Genomic DNA, 18968 nt, shown 5'->3' on the forward strand with positions numbered 1-18968 from the left:
TATACTTCTTCACCCTTAAAAGTCTTTGAATAGAAACCAAATTAAGGTCACTTTATAAGTTAAAAAAATCCATTATTTTTTATTTTAGCCCAATGCAGCCATTTTGCCCCCCCCCCACGTGGGGGGCGAGAATCAAAACAAATTAGATGCCCATACTATGAATCGGCATTGGAAATAATTGCTCTTGAAATGTGTCAGCTTTCAAATTTATTGATAAAATTACAGTGCCTAGAATTTGATTTTTTTAGGGAAGTGCTTATCATAAGTTATGGCGCCCTCTAGTGTTGTAGTAGGGTTTTTCACTGCATAAAATCCTGAAATGGGGATGATTTTTACATCAATTGACCAAAAATAATGATATACATTACATGTGATATATTCCTCTGTTGTTGGATTGTATAACAAGACATATTCATTTCATTTTGTAATCCTTTTGTCCTAATTTTAGTGCCAAAAAAGGGAAAAATAATATTTTGGGGGCAATATTTTAAAATTTTTGGGCATTTTTCATAAAGTCCGCCCCCGTATGGTAAAAGTTAAAAAACATTGACATCACAACATCATCAAATATTCATTCTCATACACCTCAGACAACTTTAAAATATAATTGGCAAAGAAAAGTGAGAAATAAGGTTGAAAACAATGGATTATCCTATTGGGCTTTGTACAGGCCATTATGGCGCCAAAAAGGACCCCCCATAAAGGGAAGGAGGGGTCTGAAAATTTGACCCCCATCGTTTTTGGTCTAAGGGGACCCTATTGAAGCCAAAACAACATAAAAATCAATTTTGGCACGCTAGTCCTACGGGAGCTGTGTCAGTGACATACCGTACCACACTACAAGGCCTACACTCACTTCGTGTACCTGGTCCGTGTCGATCCGGAGACCTTATCCGAAAGTGCTTTGCATGCACAATAACGCTGCATACAAGTGCAAGTGCATATCTCAAGTGAGTGAAGCAAAAACAAAACAGCGTCAGATATATGTCATGTATGTAGGCCTATTCTGACAAATTCCTTACAAATATGCTTAACGTAAAGTCCAAAATAAAAAAATTAAAAAAACGTTTAAGCAACTCATCTGTGAAAGATTCAGCGAGGCTCCCCAGCCCCCAGTCATCTAGAAGCTCCTCCATATCTTATCGACCGTGTGAGTAGCATGCTGCAAGCGCAACTCGTGATCGTAAAGTTTCGCAACATTTACCACTCAGCAGGGCAATTACTAGCCCAACAATTGGACATCTGTATTTTGGCAGCGGCAGAGTAAAAATTTGCCTAAGTATTGGGCACATAATGCCCAACAAAACAATAACCAACGTATATATTACCCAACAAAAAAATGACCAACGTAAATTTACTCTTTTTTTTCACAGTGTATGCAGAAAATGACATCATTTTTTGTTAAAGGGGGAGTGCTATGCGGATCGGGTCCGGGGCAATGATGGCACCAAGTTTTTTAACCTAGGAGGAGGAAAAACAAACATTTTGGGGCCGGGGGTGGTGACACACAATTTTTTAAAAATCGAGTGAGGAGCTCGAAAATGTAGTCTCTATACTGAATTGAAAAGGGACCTGTTAAGGATTAGCTGTTTGCATTGATCGGGTCATAAAGATGATATCTCACCAAAAAAATAATGCAAGCGCGAAGCGCGAGCTGAAAATTTTTGATATCCGGGATGATACCTGGACGTTCTAAGCACTTTTTGTAATACTTATCATGAACTGAATGGCTATCTAATTAGCTGAAAATATTTCATTTATGAAAATTATGAATACGCAGGATATGTATCTCGCTAAAACGAATAATGAAAACTCAAATAACATATGATTTTTAAGCCCCATGTGAACAGATAATTTACTTATCTCAATCATTAATAACTGCGAGCGTGTAGCGCGAGCAACATTTTGAATGGAGGAAAAAAAATTAAAATTTAAAGAACAAAAAACATTTTTGGAGAATTATGACGTTTACAACACACTTTTTTCTTCAAATTTCGGGGGGGGACTCACTGGGGCCTCCCCATTCGGTGGCGCCACTGGTCTGGGGCGGAGCCCCCGGAACCTCGTGATATTTTTCAATATTGCAGATGACCAATTTTTTTATCATATCGCGGGTACATACACCACAATTATATTAAGTTCAACGCAGTTGCGGATAATAAACGAAATATGCTAAGGCACGACAACATAGCAAATGTGGAATAATTTGAAAAAGTCGCAAGCGAGCGAAGTGAGCTAGAAAATTTTGGCCTTTTAAAATGATTTTGAAATTAAATTCTAATTATGTGATAGTCGCTTTGGAAATTTAGTCGATCAATCAATCAAGAGCTTTGAAATTAGTCACGCGATATTGTCTAAAAGAGACATTTTCGTTCATGAAAGTTTTATTGGAGGGGTATTACTCCTTGCTGGTTAATTGAATTGAAAGATACATATGCAAAATAAAATGTCTCATGACAATCATTCAAAGATTAGAGGAGCTTTATACTCATATTTTATATTTTGACAATACGTTTTCTATCGATATACGTCGACATCTTTTCTCCAAGATGTGACGATCTACAACAAAAGGTTAAATATATTCATTCGACCCAACCAATTCTCATTTTTTTTAAGTTTGTAAACTGATTACAATGAAGAGTATGTGTAATGATTAGACTGATTCTAAAAACAAAGAATGGGCAACCACTAAACATATTTTGTGCAAATAAAAGAAAAATACATGTGTCACTCAGCTTTCGGAATATTTTATTGGCGGAGGAATGAGGACTGAGTATAATAGATTAAGATCTGCTCATGAGATGCTTTACCGAGTTGCCCCCTTAATGTGCATGCACCGGGTCAAGCTAGTCAAGCTAGTGTTTATCTGGTTGCCCGAGTCGAATTCTACAAGTTAGGATACGTGGCTACCATGGCTAGGCCGTCGGGATATCCCTGGGGCCGGCCTCTTGAAAAAATACTTTTTGAGTTAAAAAATGCTCTAAATAGCCCTTTATTCCCTTTAATTTTGTTAATTTGAGCCCCCTAAATGTGCATGCACCGGGTCAAGGTAGTGTTTATCTGGTTGCCCGAGTCGAGTTCTACAAGTTCAGATACGTGGTTACCCTGGCTAAGCCGTCGGGATATCTCTAGGGGTCCCTCGAAAAAAAAATCAAAAATTAAAAATTTCATGCCCTTTTATTCACTGACCTTGTCCCCTAAATGTCCTCGTAATAGGGCAAGCCAGTGTATTTATGGTTGCCCGAGATGTGCTGCACCTGTTAAACCCCCTATTTAGCTTTGAAAGCCCCTAATTTTGAATATCGAAAATTAACCAAATTCACTGACACGCGTTTGAATATCGAACCAACTTCACAGTTTGAATATCGAAAATCGAATATCAACCAAATTCCTGTCGGTGTTAATGCGTGCAGGTGCAAGCATCTTGTCAGATTATCTCATCTAAAAGATGTCGACATGACGAGATCCGGGATCTTGTCATCTCATCATCTCTTCTAAAGATGTCGACATGATGAGATCCGGGATCTTGTCATCTCATCATCTCTTCTAAAAGATGTCAACATGATGAGATCCAGGATCTTGTCATCTCATCATCTCTTCTACAAGATGTCAACATGATGAGATCCGGGATCTTGTCATCTCATCATCTCTTCTACAAGATGTCAACATGATGAGATCCAGGATCTTGTCATCTCATCATCTCTTCTACAAGATGTCAACATGATGAGATCCAGGATCTTGTCATCTCATCATCTCTTCTACAAGATGTCAACATGATGAGATCCGGGATCTTGTAATCTCATCATCTCTTCCAAAAGATGTCAACATGATGAGATCCAGGATCTTGTCATCTCATCATCTCTTCTAAAAGATGTCAACATGATGAGATCCGGGATCTTGTCATCTCAACATCTCTTCTAAAAGATGTTGACATGATGAGATCCGGGATCTTGTCATCTCATCATCTCTTCTAAAAGATGTTGACATGATGAGATCCAGGATCTCGTCATCTTAACTTTTGCTATCAAGATGTCGACTTCCCGAGATAATTATCTCAACATCTCGGTGGCACTTTTAAGCTTCCATAGGGGTACGAGGGAGGAGGAAATCATTTGAACAAATACACGTCTACAGTCAAACGTCTGGCATTAGATAGATGAAGATTCAGATTCAGAATTTTTCCAACAGAAATGACATAAATGTTGATACAAATCATTTTTTATATAAAATATAACAAATATTTACGATACAAAACATTAATGATAATTAACATATAAAGATGATACAAAACATTTAGTAGACAAATTATAATATATATTTGAGATAGAAGAAAGGTATCTGGAAATATGAAGATGAAGATGATACAATCAAGGAGATATTAGAGGTGATATCTTCTTGAATAGGTCTTGGTGTCAATCCATCTCTCTGCCCATGCAGGTAAGCTTATATCTCGGCTTATATATTTCGAAACATCACATTCAGGGAGGGAGGGGGCGGGGAGGGGTACGTGTGTCTCACCGATCATGCCCATATAGGAACTGGCAAGTCGTATAATAATTTTGCCAAAAGATTTCCATGGCAACCCCCCGGCCATCCATTTGGATGGAACTTAAACTAATTTAATGACATTATAATCCTCTTTGTCTACCTTCAATGAAAAAAAGACGACTATTAAAGCGAACTCCAACTTGCAAGGTGGAGAACTTTAATCGTGCTGTCTGTCTATCACACGTGAGATCGCGAGGAGTAGAGTTCACCTGCCGTGCTTTGTCATGGGATTTGAAGTATTTGTGCCAGTGTGTACATTGCCCTTTCTTCCCGAGCAAATACCACCATTGCTCATTCAATCCTCCGGTCCACCAAGGGCAGCACACAACATCAAATAAGTGGAGAAAGAGAGAGAGAGAGGTTAAGTTAAGCGCGCACTCTAGAAACTGAAAGTCATCACCACCACCAGACTCTAGAAATTGGATTTATTTTTGTAACAAATCTTTTGAATTGTGCACTTTGGACATTGCTTGCATAGAGTGAAGTACTCGGAGCCAAATCATTCCCGTATGAGGACTCCTATTCGATTTAAAATTTGGAACACTGATGAGCTGAGCTACAGACCACCCGGGGACTACCACTGCCTGACGCCTGACACCAATATATATATTTTGGGAAACTTTGGAATATCTCCACCATTTTCAGCGAGGCGTCGTGGGGGTATTAAGTGTTCGAAAATAATTCTTCTACTGGTTTGAGTATAGATCTAGACATAATGGAGGTGACATTTGCAGAGGAGATTGAGAGCGGGAGGAAAACTTTGTTGGAGAACTGTGATAATTTGGAGCAGATAGCGAACTACTGCGAGGACAACTATGTGAAGGTGAGTGTATATATTACGTTGTGCATGTGCTAACATAATTATAGTTGCCTCATTCAGGCATAAGCCAATGACACATATAATTACACGATTATACGATGATATGATTTACTTAATCTACACGTATGACTGTATTATGAAGCTATACCGGCATCTGCTTAAAATTCCTATAACCTGGAAGGCCTGGAATATAAGATACAGTCGTATCATGGAGCTAACAGAGATCTATGGTCGTATCACCATGATGAGTATACCCCAGCGACTCTCTGTCTCTCGCTCTCCATCCCCCCTTCCTCTTTATCTATATCTGGCCTCTCTCTTCCATGTCTTCATTCAATACATCGAAGGTCTACCGATAATTGGATAATTGATGACATTAAGCAACAGAGATATGCCTACATCTAAACCTGTATTGTGGTATATACCATGCAACATGTGTGCCTTAGCTGGTATGAACCACCACCAAATACTCACGGCGGGAATGCTATATAATAAATTGCAAACAAGACATAGTTTGCAACATCTGTATCCCAGGACAAAATTACCATTGAAACCCATCCATTGAATTTTCAATTGGATTCAATTGTTTCAATTTGAATTTAATTGGTATCAATGGGTTTCAATAGGTTTAATGGGTCCAAATTAGAGCTAGTGAGGTCCTACTTTAGGGTCAATTGGTCTCAATTTGGCCAACTCGCCCCATTAGAATTCAATTTGGAGACCAATTAAAGACCAATATACCCATTGGATTTTCAATTGGTTTCAATTTGGATTCAATTGGTTTCAATAATTGGTTTCAATTTGGATTCAGTTGGTATCAATAGGTTTCACTAGGTCCAATGGGTCCAAATTAGACACCAGTCGAGTTCCTATTGTAGGGTCAATTGGTCTCAATTTGGCCAATAATTAGCTGGCGCTAGTATAATAATAATCATAACTATAATCGACTGATATCTGGTCCGAATTTAGGACATAATATGGGAATAGCTCCTAAAGAAATAGTGGTTATTTGTCCATAAAAGTTAGGGGGTCCCTTAAAGGCCATCCATTCCCATTTCCCAATCACCAATTGGCTCCACTAATTTACTAGTAAGTAAAAAGCTTGTTTGGATGATATGGATATATAGTACTTATGTTAAGGCATAAGCTGCTATTAAGCATGCTGTCTTTGCAATATTGCACAACTTCAGAATGATTGATTAATACCAGCATTGGATACAACAGTTTTGATGTGTCATGGTGATATAGTATTGAAGTGTGAACATGAAAAATTTGTTACATTATGTTGCTATTGAAGTAAACTTAAAACAAGAGAGAAGAATGAGCAAGCGAGATTTTGAGCTAATTCAATCGCCATGGCGATCGAGATTAAATGGGAAATTTTTGAATCCTTACTAGCTAAACGACCCGATCGCTGCAGCTACCAATCATATTTATGAAAGGTTATTACTTCTTTCTCGAAAAGTGATGGGCATTTTCAGGCAGGTCGCGGCCCTGACGAAAAGAGGCGAAATGAGGTGCATAAACCACCATTGACTTCACTGTAAAAACTGTGGTGTTGAAACTGACACCAATTGGTGTTAATAGAGGACCACACCCTGAGGTGTTAAAATAACACCCTAGAGATTTAACATAACACCAAGAGTGTAAATGTAACAACCATAGGTGTTGTAATAACACCTATAGGTGTAAAACTAACACACCAATTTAACACCGGTATAAATTAACTGGTGTGGTCCTCTATGTACACCGGTTAACACCGCAGTTTTGTTGTGTTGGATTTATGTCGGTGCTCTAATCACTAATATGCCTGTACACCAATTATTTATACGATTTGTATCCAGCTTTGTCTGGAATTGATTTACCTTTAGTGTTTACTCACACATTTTAATTACATTAGATTGGCACATAAAGCAGCAAATTAAACAACCACGCATGAGCGACACCAATCTATTAAATCTTAGTTAATTATTTACAGTAATCAATGAATCACAACGCTGCATGTTTGTTTTTTGGGTTATTTTACCCTTGTGTTGTATACATATATCATGTGTATAAGGAATCATTTGTGATTCGGGATAAATAAAAATGCAAAAAAAATCAACGATTTCAGAATATAACATTTTGTAATTTCCTATAATATAAACTTGGTAAACTTTTTAAATATTTTTTTTTATAAAATAAACTTGGTAAACAGGTATTTCAGGAACCGCTGTTCAAAATTTGGAATAAATAATTTGAATATGCCGACATTTAGATTTTACTTATTATTTATTGTGACGTATTTCAATATATTTTAATAGTGGGAAAATATTGGGTTTACATTTTACATCTGGATCAGACCAAGACATAACACTGCTCGTATAGGTGAACTCCGCCCTAAAATCAAATATTAATTTCATGAATGTTGAGGACTTTGAGATTAATGATGGGGGGAAAAATACGTAATTGAGAAAAAATATGCGTCCATGGCATGTGCCAAAAGTGCACCTCTTCCACATGGTCCTGGGAAGCGGGGGTGCGGGGTGTTATTCGCCATAGGTAGCACCCCCTGGAATTTGAGTGGGTATGCTAGAAAAAAAATGACCCAAATACCTTCATCTTGGAATAAAAACCCTTTTTCAGTTCATATTTTTCATCCAACCAGCATCCCCCTGTGAAAAAATCGTTCTCAGGGCCCTGCCCTTTTAGCATCTGATGGCCTTGGGGTTGTCACTGAAATGGCACCCCCCCCCCTTTTTTTACACCGACAGTTACTTTTGTTATTTTTTTACGGGTGTTTCCCCTTTTTTTCTTTGTTTTTCTTTTCCTTTTCTTATTGGATGTAATTATGGGGCTCATTTTTCCTGCATTATGCCCCTGAAGGTGGTGCCCGGGGCACGTGTAGTCTTCAGGCACAGACCCTGAATGAAACCTTGATCAATGAGTGGGTCTCCATGCAAAGACTAGCACATGGTCCTTCTATTCATGCAGTACACGAGGCATTATAGACTGCACATTCAGACCCTTAACTCGAATGAGGGCAAAGCAGACTAGGGCACACGCCCTCCTACCCCAACCCCTAGATACGCCACCGCAACCAATCAAACACGAGCTAACGACAAATCAGGTTTTCTACAGTTTGCATGAGATATTACAGCTATAATAAACTATAACAAATATGATATGATATCAGGCACGCCGGAACACTTTCAGTTTTGGGGGGGCAAAATCCCGAAGGGGCACAATATTTTTGACAGTGTGAGATACCGAAGCGATCGAGCAGGAGAGGCTGTGGGACCCTCCCCCCCCCCCCACGGTAAGGACTTTGTGTAAAAATGGAGTATAAAAGCTGCGTTTCTAAGAGCATTCAAAAATAAATTTCTAATTGAGAATTGAACAGTCTTGGAGTTCTTTTTGCTCCTTCTTTTTCCTCCCTTCTGACCCAGACTGGTGTTTCTTCATGATCAGGGTCGCAGTCCCAGCAAATTACGAGCCTTATTGCAAACGAAATTGTTTCAAACCAATGTAATATAGGCCTTTTAAAGACTTTAAGATGGCAAACATGACCGTATGCAGCCGGGGGCCGCCGATCGAGAGGGCAAAATTCACCAAAAGTGTGCACGAAATCCTTCAATTTTATTCTAGAAATTTTTTAAGCTCCCCGACCCCCCGCTCATAAGTTTCTTCGAAAATTTAGGTCTTGCAGCCCCACCCACTCCCGGATTGTTTTTTTTTTTAATATTTTTGTAAACGTCCATGAATAACAAAAGCTGGGATGAACCAGAGAACATAGCTGCCATCTCGATCTGATTAGTAACAGGTAATGGGAAGAAGTTTTGGAATCTAAAATGCATAAGTGCTATATCATATGAGCTGAAATTGTATCAGACAAAACGCCTTCCAATCATGCCAATGAAAAGGAATAGAGGAAAATACGGAGCTGTGAAAATATCTTAAGATTTTTTTTATAGTAGAGCAGTATTGTAACGCTTATTTTTTTCTTTTATATTCTTTATTTACATTTTTATTCATATCTCGGATAATATGAGTCCGGTCAAGAAGACACTTTCACAGATGAATTTATTTTTTCATGTCTTAACATTATCTCAAGTTGCTTTCGAGTGGGATTCAACATTTTCACAAATCGTAAATTATAATCCTCTACACATGATTATTCTGCGTGTAATTTTCTGATGACATGTCTATATTGAGTTGAAATGACCTTGGTATTTAATTTCTTTAGGGCACTGACTTGTTAGCACTTTATTAACTCAATGTATATTTAGTTGAAAATTAAATAATTGAAACAAGTTTCTCGAGATGTTATGGTTTCTGGGCTTGAGAGCTATGACATAGATTCCATATGTTGCTCGAGTAACTATTGTTCACGCGGGTTATTGATATCGGGTCCGGTCTGAGCGTTTCTGGGCGACCGCGCGTTTGTTAGACGACACAGCCAGCTTCATCATGTTCATAGAGTTATAAACTTAATCATTGGTGGACCACTATCAATTTGCCATTCGCTTTTAGTCTGAAATGTATTCATTAAAAGGTTACATGTTATGACACTGTAATAAGATGGAAAAGGGGCTTATTAAAGATATGTTTCACAGAGGAACTGTTCGTCGAAGACGCGAGGCTTACTATGATAATGTATTTGCCCCGTCAGGGGCAAATTTTTTTCATATTTGACAATGGAAATGACAATTTTCAGGCAGAAAAGTGCCTTCGTTTGCTTTTGTCCTTAAATAATTTATCCTTTTTCTTCTTTCAGGGGGGCACATTGGGGGGGGGGGGCAAAATCTCGTTTTGCCCCCCAAAAATTTTATTTGGGGGGGCAAGTGCCCCCCGCTTCCGGCGCCCTTGTATGATATACATATGGCGCTATATAAGTAGTAAGGGTAAGATGTTATTTTGTTAGCTCTTGTCGCCAAACATGCGCCATGTAACAATGATAATGATCGTATATCATTGAGATACGTATCGACTAGATTGCTGGTGGTGTGAGCTCTAAATACTTGAAGTTTTCGTTCTCAGAGTTATATGCCCCGAATGGCCGAATCCCTCATATTTCCAAAGTGATATACCTTAGTCCAAAGGTTGAAAGATTGCCTTTCTCCAAACACACTCTTGTTACAAAGGTTTTAATTCGATTCTCGTCATCAGAGATCACTTGGGCACCCGACCCCAAAAGTTCCAAGACCAAGAATAAAATAAAAAGATGGAGAAAAGGACAAGAAAAGGATGAAGTACGATCCTATGGGTTTTAATATATCAAAAAATTTATATGATAAAATATGTCAAAATTTATCGTAATGATGATTAGATTTTCGTTTTAATAAGGCAAATTTCCACTCACTCGCTATGCCATATAAAGACCTTTCTTAGATTAAAATTTTGCCCCATACGCCGCGCTATGTCCCCTCAAAATCTATCTATGGCTCATATAATATGTCATTGTAAGAGGCCATTGTGCATTATTGTGAATTCTTTTTAATTTCAGAGATGACCATTTTGAGACGATTGACCTTTGTTTCTCCTTTTTCTCTCCCTGTAATAAACTCACATACAAGGAAATAATTAGCTAGCTACATGTATGTTTTACAATCGAAATCAGCCTCGGAATATACAACAAACATGTTTTTTTTTTCAAAGTGAACTTTGGGGGATATACAATTTATTTTCTAATACTAAATGGAACGTTGAATGATTTTATTTCTTCCTTATCTACAATTTTATTACAGATTTTATTGATGCAGATCAGCAGGATGGAAATAAATATTGGGAATAAATGTAAAGGGTAAATTGTAAGGGAAAATTTGATTAAAGAAAATGTCAAAAAATAAGGAAGTATACACACAATAATTCATGACCACGATGAAATTTCGAAAAAAAATGTTTGGCTATGCAGTATAACATTCCCAGATTACTCAATGAGACGAATCTGGGTCATGTAACTTTATATTTCTCCTATTATTTAAATGAAGAAGAAATATTACGTCATCAATTGTCTCCCCCCCCCCTTTTCAGATATCAAAATATGTTTGCGTTGCCTTTGTGGTATAACCAAATTGAAAGTAGCCCGGTGTTTTTTATTTCTATTATTATTATTATTATTTATTTTTTATTCTATTTATTTATTTTCAGTGTTATTCATAATTTTTTTTATTTGATTCATTTATTTATTCATTTATTTGTTTATTTATTTATTTCATTTTTTTACTTATTTATTTTTGCGGGGGGGGGGTAAGTGAGATGTAGACATTCTTTCCGGAGGCTTCGTTGAATTTCTAATACAAGATATTTTATTTGTCTTGGCAACATAATCGCAAAGAAATTTGCTTTCCATCGGTATAATAGTAGCAAGACATGGCAAAAAAAAATACAGAAAGAAAGAATCATGGCAATAGGATGTGTTTTTAGTTATTTATCAAAATAATAAATAATAAATCGAATATCCATAGTAGCCTATACTTCTCAAGTACTTTGAAAGGGCATGAAGTATCACCACCTTCTATGCGACAAGTATATGACCTGTTAAATAAGGGAGATAATATTTGCAATTCTCGTCCCCCTAATTGCTACAACGGTTCTTATCGTGATCTAATATCAACAATTTTTTTGTTTACTAAGAACGAGCTTTGGATAGATAAAGTCAGGTGACATTGCGTTTGATTTGAAATATAATTTTGCTTAAGCCTATAAATATTATAGGTCTATATTTACATAAGTTGCTGTCGTGACTTTAACACTCGGTGTAATTTAGAACGTTGATATTTAATTTGAATTTTCTTAATGTTGTTAATGGTCCAATGCTCAGATTTGACATCTGAATATCCTTAATGAATTATACGCAGTTTCTCGATCTCATTAATTTTCTTACGTTACCATACAAACGATTCTTCATATTAAGAATCTGAAACCTTGATACTTTGTCTTGTTAAAAAAGTGTTATTCTTTATCAAGAATGGAATGTTTGATATAAAAAAAATTGAGTGCCATTCGCGGTCATAAACGCTGGCTAAAATGTCCAAGTGCAACAACCCTGGGAGTTGTGGAGTACGCCTGCAGTCCCAAGTTGATGAAGAAGTTCGAGCCCTGGTCACGTCTTTCGAATGATGACATCGATGAGGTCGAACACAGACGTAAATAATCATATGCGATTGATGTAGGTATGTCAAAACCAAATCTCACACCCCCAAACACACCCTTTAATGAGGAAAATTAACATTTACTTGCAACATTTATATACAGCAGCAGAAAAAAAACTAAGAAGAATTTTAGAAGCATTCTTCAAAATTGGTTGACTATTGAGCTTGTCAAATCAGGGACTTTATGAAGACTCGTTAATAAATGATTGGAACATGAGCATCAGAAGACCGTTTCAAGAAAGTTGTCAGCATTGACAAGTTTTAATTATCCTACAGTTACCATGGTAACAGTGGGACACCTGTGCTTCTCAACCAGGGGCGGAAATATCTCCCAAAAGGTAGGGGGGACAAGGGTCTGGAAAATTTGAGAAGCAAAAAAAAAGGCTCTTACCTAAAATTTATTGTCATTTCGACGAAAATATATTTGACAAGCAAAAATAAAATTAAAAAAAAGGTCATCTCGTCCGAAAACGCACGTTTGATTCACATTTTGAGTGATATATTTCTTAGCATCACCAAAGACCAAAAATAGTAGGGGGGACATTTGATATTGTGTCCCCCTACTATTTTGAGTAGGGGGGACACGTCCCCCCTGTCCCCTGGGATTTCCGCCCATGTTCTCAACCAATCAAAATTAAGGAATATAGTTTTCGTATTGACAACTAGCCAAATGACAAGTCTTAAATAAAAAATCACAAAACGCCTCTTTTATCTTTTTTTTACAAGCGTTAAGAATTCGATGAAGGCAAACCTCACTAAATATTTTTTTAAAGTTCATATCATTCTTGGCTGCCTCATCATGCACTTTGATTCTCTTTCTTCTAAAATATAATTTTTCAGGCAAAGGACAAAAAGGTGGCTCTGCAGGAGACGAAGAACTTTACGACTCAGTCACTAGCCAGCGTGGCCTACCAGATAAACACCCTCGCGACGAGTATGCTTCAGATGCTAGATTGCACGGCCACTAAGATCGGCGACATGGATTCGAACATGAATCAAATCAACCTGGTATGTACCAAATATTTTAAGTACCATCGACTTGACAACGGTGGAGCCCGTTTCAAAAAGACTTGTTATAATAACAGAGTGCACAATTTCCATAGCACAATTACTCTCAGCCATTTAGAATGAAGGCTTTCAGTAGCTTGTAACTATTATTTATTTATGTTATCATAACAAGTTTTATGAAACCGGCTAAAGATGTCGTCATTTCGGCAACCGATGATCTCACAGAGAAGAGTACCAAGAAACGGCTATAGACATATCAAATCAATCAATCAATCATTCAACCCTATAGAGTCCTGCATTTTACTGTCTGATACGCCTCTGGAATGATCCGGACATCCGGGGACCATTTCATGAAAACCGTCAGATCTGACAGGTCGTCATTAGACAAAAGTTGCCATAATAGCAGTCATAATACTGCTTACTTAATACGTTTCATGAACATTTTTCTAATTATCTTTTCAGGCAATAGACTTAAACAATGAGCGAATCGCTCGACAGACTTTCAGGAGCTCCCTGTTGACACCGAAGGACCACACCCGAACCCGGAAGCTCACCAAACCTGACAACCCGCCGTCTTTCAAACAGGTGGTCAAATACGTGTCCACACCAGTCGACTACGGAAGCCTCGATGACGTCGGGCATGGTTTGAAATTCGGGCAGCCTTCCTCGTCACCCAGGGGGTCGAGATCGGGCTCGTTGCGGAGTGTATCAAGTGTCGGATCGGGGAAGAACAGCTTAAGACAGAAGGTAATAAAGGAGCGAACGACACATTTAGTGGACAAAACGGGCATGACGGGGGCAAAAGAGCAAGAAGAAAAGGATGAGATGAAGGAGCAGACGAAATAGAACAAGAAGAACAACAAGAAATAGACGTAATAGAGGAAGAAGAAAAAGAAAAAAAAAGAAGGATAAAAAGAAGAAGAAAAAGGAGAAGTTGAAGAAGTAGAAGAAAATGGGAAAAAGTAGAAGAAAGAGGGAAAAAGAAGAAGTTGAAGAAAAAGAAGAAGAAGAAGAAAAGGAGAGGTGACGATAAGGGCTGATAGATTTCTTTCGATCGAGCTTTTTCTATTTTTCGATCAGATTTTTTTTGGGGGAGGGGAGGGTACTGGGATGTCAAGGGGATTCCTTTTAACAGTGATATGTTTAATAAACATTTAAAATAAAGGTTGGTTACGATTATGTTTTTGTTTTCATTTCAGAGTTCGGCCAAAAAGAGCATACGATCACCAATTTCAATCCCATCGCCAACACCTTCCACAAACTCGCTGCAACCGCCAGTATTCACCCAAGAGATGTATCTGGACAACAGCTTTAATTCTGACAACTCTGATCGTTTACCTCCGCCACCATCGCCACCGCCACCTCCATCTTCCTTCCCTCCATCTCCCCACCAAGTATCCGATGGCCAAGATTCGGGTATGAATCCTGCAGAACAAGACATCAAGCTGGCGTCACAACAGCCACCGAGACCAACGTCGCTGATGCTGTCCCAAACCCCATCTCCCCGTTCACCAAGTTCAGGTTCTGCTAATAATTCGAGCCATATGCTGAACGTTCCTGGTGACGAAAGGTCCTCGAGGAGCCCCGGTAAAACGCGGAAGGCCACGCTGAGTCGGAAGGCCAGCCGATCTCCCCGACCAACCAGTAGACCACCACCGCCACCATCAGAAGCACCACCAACGGCACCACCATCAGCGTCGGGTCATATCATGTCATCAGAGGCATCGAACCCCCTCTACTTCTCGGAATCAGGTGCCAGTTACCCACCTCCTGCTCCGGCTCCGACACCAAGCGATGGCCCAACGTCTCCACCAATAATTGGTGGAGCGCCACCACCACCACCTCCACCGCCACCCATTGGTGGTGTAAAGTCACCATCCAGTAGCAACCGTCAACAACAGCAATCCATCCCGTCGGCGGAAAAGAAACCACCAGCCCAGGCAACCATGAACTTTGCAGATCAACTCAAGCAACGGTTGGTGAAGCTTGAATCGGGCAAGGAGGCTGGAGGAGATCAAACCCTTGAAACGAGCAAGAAACGAGATGAGCCAAACAACAATCGTGCAGTCTACAGTCAACCGCCATCTACGACAGCAGTTGGTAAGAGTCGATCTTATTTTGCCCACACAAATTTCCGTCTGAGAGAAAGCACGCATTGACTTTTTCAGTTTGTTCATGAATGTGTTTATCAGGGGTGGTGCTACAAGGGGTTACCGATGCTATGACATTTTTTTTAAATTCTACTCAGCTGTAGTAAAAAGAAAAAGAGGTGATTGGGTAAAAAAAACAGAAAAAAGACCAAAGAAATGAGAGGCTTGAGTTGTGTGATTTTTTATTACACTTGTTATTCAATGTGAAAAATATGTCACGTTTAGGTCGTCTTGGAGCCCCCATTCAAAATACCCTGTTATCGCCCTGTCATTTTAGCTCGAGCTGCCGCTTCCAGCACTCAATGCATTCGATGAATTATTTTTACCGGGGACATATTCACCTGACCTGGGTTAAGTGCAGCACAATGTGGGTCAAGTTCTTGCTCTTAAACGAAACTAGAGCTTGGCTCGAGCCCATGCATGATACTCTAATTGAAAGACTAAGGTCAGAACCGCTAGACCTCGAGGCCACTAACGTGATCGAACTCGATTTTGATTTGCTTGCCCTATCCCTAAAAAAAGCCTTACGAGTTCTGAAAAATATCAATTGTTTTAGAACCTGCACTCTCGCACACTTGCACTTTCATTTTTATCAACATGATTATAACTTCCTCAATTTAATTTTTCTTTCCCTATCTACTTCTTTGATAATATTCCTATTATTTGGTGCAATAAAAGATAAGTCTCTTTTATTGCACTGTTTGTCTGATTTTCCTCCCCCTTTCCTTTTGAGGCCTTTATCAATTTCAAGCTCTAAGCTTAAGACGAAGGTCTCCCACATTTCAAGATGTATTATGTCGATATGTATATATATATATATATTTTTTTTTCTGCTATATTTTAATAATTAAAACAAGAAATTTATCAGGTATGAATAAATTTTAATTAGATTATTAGATTTTATATTATGCATATGTTATTAATTATGTCATTAGTTTATTGTTATGTTATGCCAACTAAAATGATTACACTTGTATATACTTCTGTTATTGGAATGTGAAAATAAATAAATCAAATCAATCAAATCAAATTCACATTTTATTCTTATATGGTACTCTTAGGTCGTGGCCCTGCTACAGATTTTAGCTCGGCAGATGGTGAAGTACTGAATGCAGACAGGACTGTATTCATCTCCCAAGAAACCCCGAAATGGGCGCCATCCGAGTTCTTATGGAAAGGTATCGTTGATATGTCTGTCTCACTCTTCTCCCTCTTTCCCAATTTTCTTCATTATTTCTTTGGGTTTTTTTAATTAGAAATCTTCACTTCTCCCTAACCCTAATCTACACCAAGAACATCTTATGTATTTTCCGTTTCTCTCTTCTACAATAATATTTTCCCTCTTTACCTCTTACATTATCAAGTTATTTATTTATTTTTTTTTTTTTTTGGGGGGGGGTCAGCGTTTCTTCCCGCTTTCCTCCTTCTCCTCAGCCCAGGCTCTCTCTCCATTGTCTTACATTATAAAAAGACTCTACGATTTGCCACCCAGCTCTTTTCGCAGGACAAACGTACCTGGCTTAATCATGTCATCAAAACCAAGAGGGGCGGAGTGCAATAGCATTTTTCGCATACGCATCATGTGCAAAATAAGTATCCGGTAGAGTTTGACATTTTCTTGTATTTTTCTACGATCGAATTCGGAAATCAAGGATACATTTCTTAACAATAAAGTCAGTGTTCAGATACTCTTACATTCTAATTACTGATTTTTTTTTTAATTGTCTTTACCTTTTTTTTCAGGTGTGGCGCTCTTTGACTACACGGCGATGAACGAGGACGAGATGACATTCGAGGAGGGTGACGTCATGTACTTGACTCATGACTTCAAGGATGGATGGTTGGAGGGGGTGTGTAATGGCTACCGGGCGATGATACCGGGGAACTACGTCGGGCAAATGCCATAGCAATGAGGACATTCAGTCTGACGATGATCCTGTACGATTCATCTGCAGCAATGACAAGATAATCAAGAAGCTTTCGATCCGAGAGTTTTTCCACAGATTAATGTTTCATTTCTTAACTGTTGCCAATCAGATGATTTGAATGGATCTTATAAGGGGGTTTTGGCTCTAACGATCGACCCACGACGGATCCAAGAACATAGAAAATGTATTGTCAAATGCCGTTTATTACAATGAACAACCAAGAAGTCTTTGTCGAAACAGCAGTTTCGTCCTGAGTCCCGTAACACAATGTTTGGCGATTAATCGTAAGCTTGATTTTCACGCGGGATTATACATTGTAGTCAATGCAATCAATCGTAAAAGAATGTTCGACGGTGATTGGTAAGCTTTGTGATATACTGTGCCCTGGGCCCCTATCTTACAAAGAGTTACAACTGGTCCAATCAACCACAACTACATAAAGCAAGCAACGCCAACATTCTAAATGCATGTTTGTTCAAAATATTTTCTAACTTTAATGTACATTTATACATGCATGGTTTTCTTGAAAATTCAGTGTGCTTCTTTATGTTTACAAAGAACAGTTTTCAAATTTTATTTATTGTACATTGGATCAACTCTTTGTAAGACAGTGTCCTTGAGTCTGGACAAACAACATCAAGATTTGCAATTTTTCGTCAGCTCCGAACAAAACTTATTATCTTTATGTTGCTATCTCAAAGAGGCTCAAAAAATGTCATGGCAGGGGCAGGAGTCTTAAAGTTTACTATTTAAACAAAAACAAACCTTGCATTTCCAGCCATTCCTATCCTCCTACCATCCGGATTCAACTCGTATTTCCACCCGGATCCGTATAAATTCGCAGCGCGTTTATATAGCTATCATACTCTTCACATGATTTTTAGCTTGAAATAAAAGTACTTCTATAAACAACGATATACACTCTATATTTGAATTGCATTCGCATTGTATCATGGCCTTGTATCAGTTCCCTTTTTTTGGGGGGGGGGGTGCAGATCTTTGCAATCATTGGAACTTGGCATGCCGTAGATGTCGCTCTTTTGTATGCTTCGAACAGAATATTAGGTATATTATGATGAGGCTTGCAGACGGGAATCAGATACAAACTCGGATACACGCCGTATACAGGGGCCGCGGGACGACATTCAAAGTGCGTGTGTGTTGGGGGATGAACATACATAAAATCACATTTATAAAAAAATGGCCATTTTCACATTTTCTACATTGGAAAAGCACCCTTCCGAGATTTACCGCTATTGCCATGGACATAACTCAGAGGTTACACTTTCTGTTTTTGTTTGTTTCTGTTTAACTCCCGTTGGAACTCGACAGGAGTAAACGCCAAGCTGGTATATATAGTAGCCAATTATTTAGGAAACAT

General features: G+C 38.5%; 1 protein-coding gene across 1 annotated transcript; it reads left to right on the plus strand.

The window, feature by feature from the left end:
- Window positions 1-4726: 4726 nt before the first annotated feature.
- LOC121422782 (abl interactor 1-like) lies at window positions 4727-18124 on the plus strand. The gene is made up of 6 exons (XM_041617970.1): window positions 4727-5371; window positions 13342-13509; window positions 13972-14256; window positions 14709-15609; window positions 16721-16837; window positions 17403-18124. Exons 1-6 carry the CDS (start codon window positions 5264-5266, stop codon window positions 17564-17566), a joined length of 1743 nt encoding a protein of 580 aa, XP_041473904.1. The 5' UTR covers window positions 4727-5263; the 3' UTR covers window positions 17567-18124.
- The last annotated feature ends 844 nt before the right edge of the window (window positions 18125-18968 follow it).

Source organism: Lytechinus variegatus, chromosome 10 (assembly GCF_018143015.1).
Source record: "Lytechinus variegatus isolate NC3 chromosome 10, Lvar_3.0, whole genome shotgun sequence".
NCBI lineage: Eukaryota > Metazoa > Echinodermata > Echinoidea > Temnopleuroida > Toxopneustidae > Lytechinus > Lytechinus variegatus.

Excerpts from the sequence above, each read along its gene's own strand:
- LOC121422782 (XM_041617970.1), top strand. The coding sequence starts at position 5,264 with ATGGAGGTGACATTTGCAGAGGAGATTGAGAGCGGGAGGAAAACTTTG. Across the intron at positions 5,372-13,341 it reads GCGAGGACAACTATGTGAAG|GCAAAGGACAAAAAGGTGGC; the intron begins GTGAGTGTATAT and ends ATAATTTTTCAG. Across the intron at positions 16,838-17,402 it reads ATCCGAGTTCTTATGGAAAG|GTGTGGCGCTCTTTGACTAC; the intron begins GTATCGTTGATA and ends CTTTTTTTTCAG.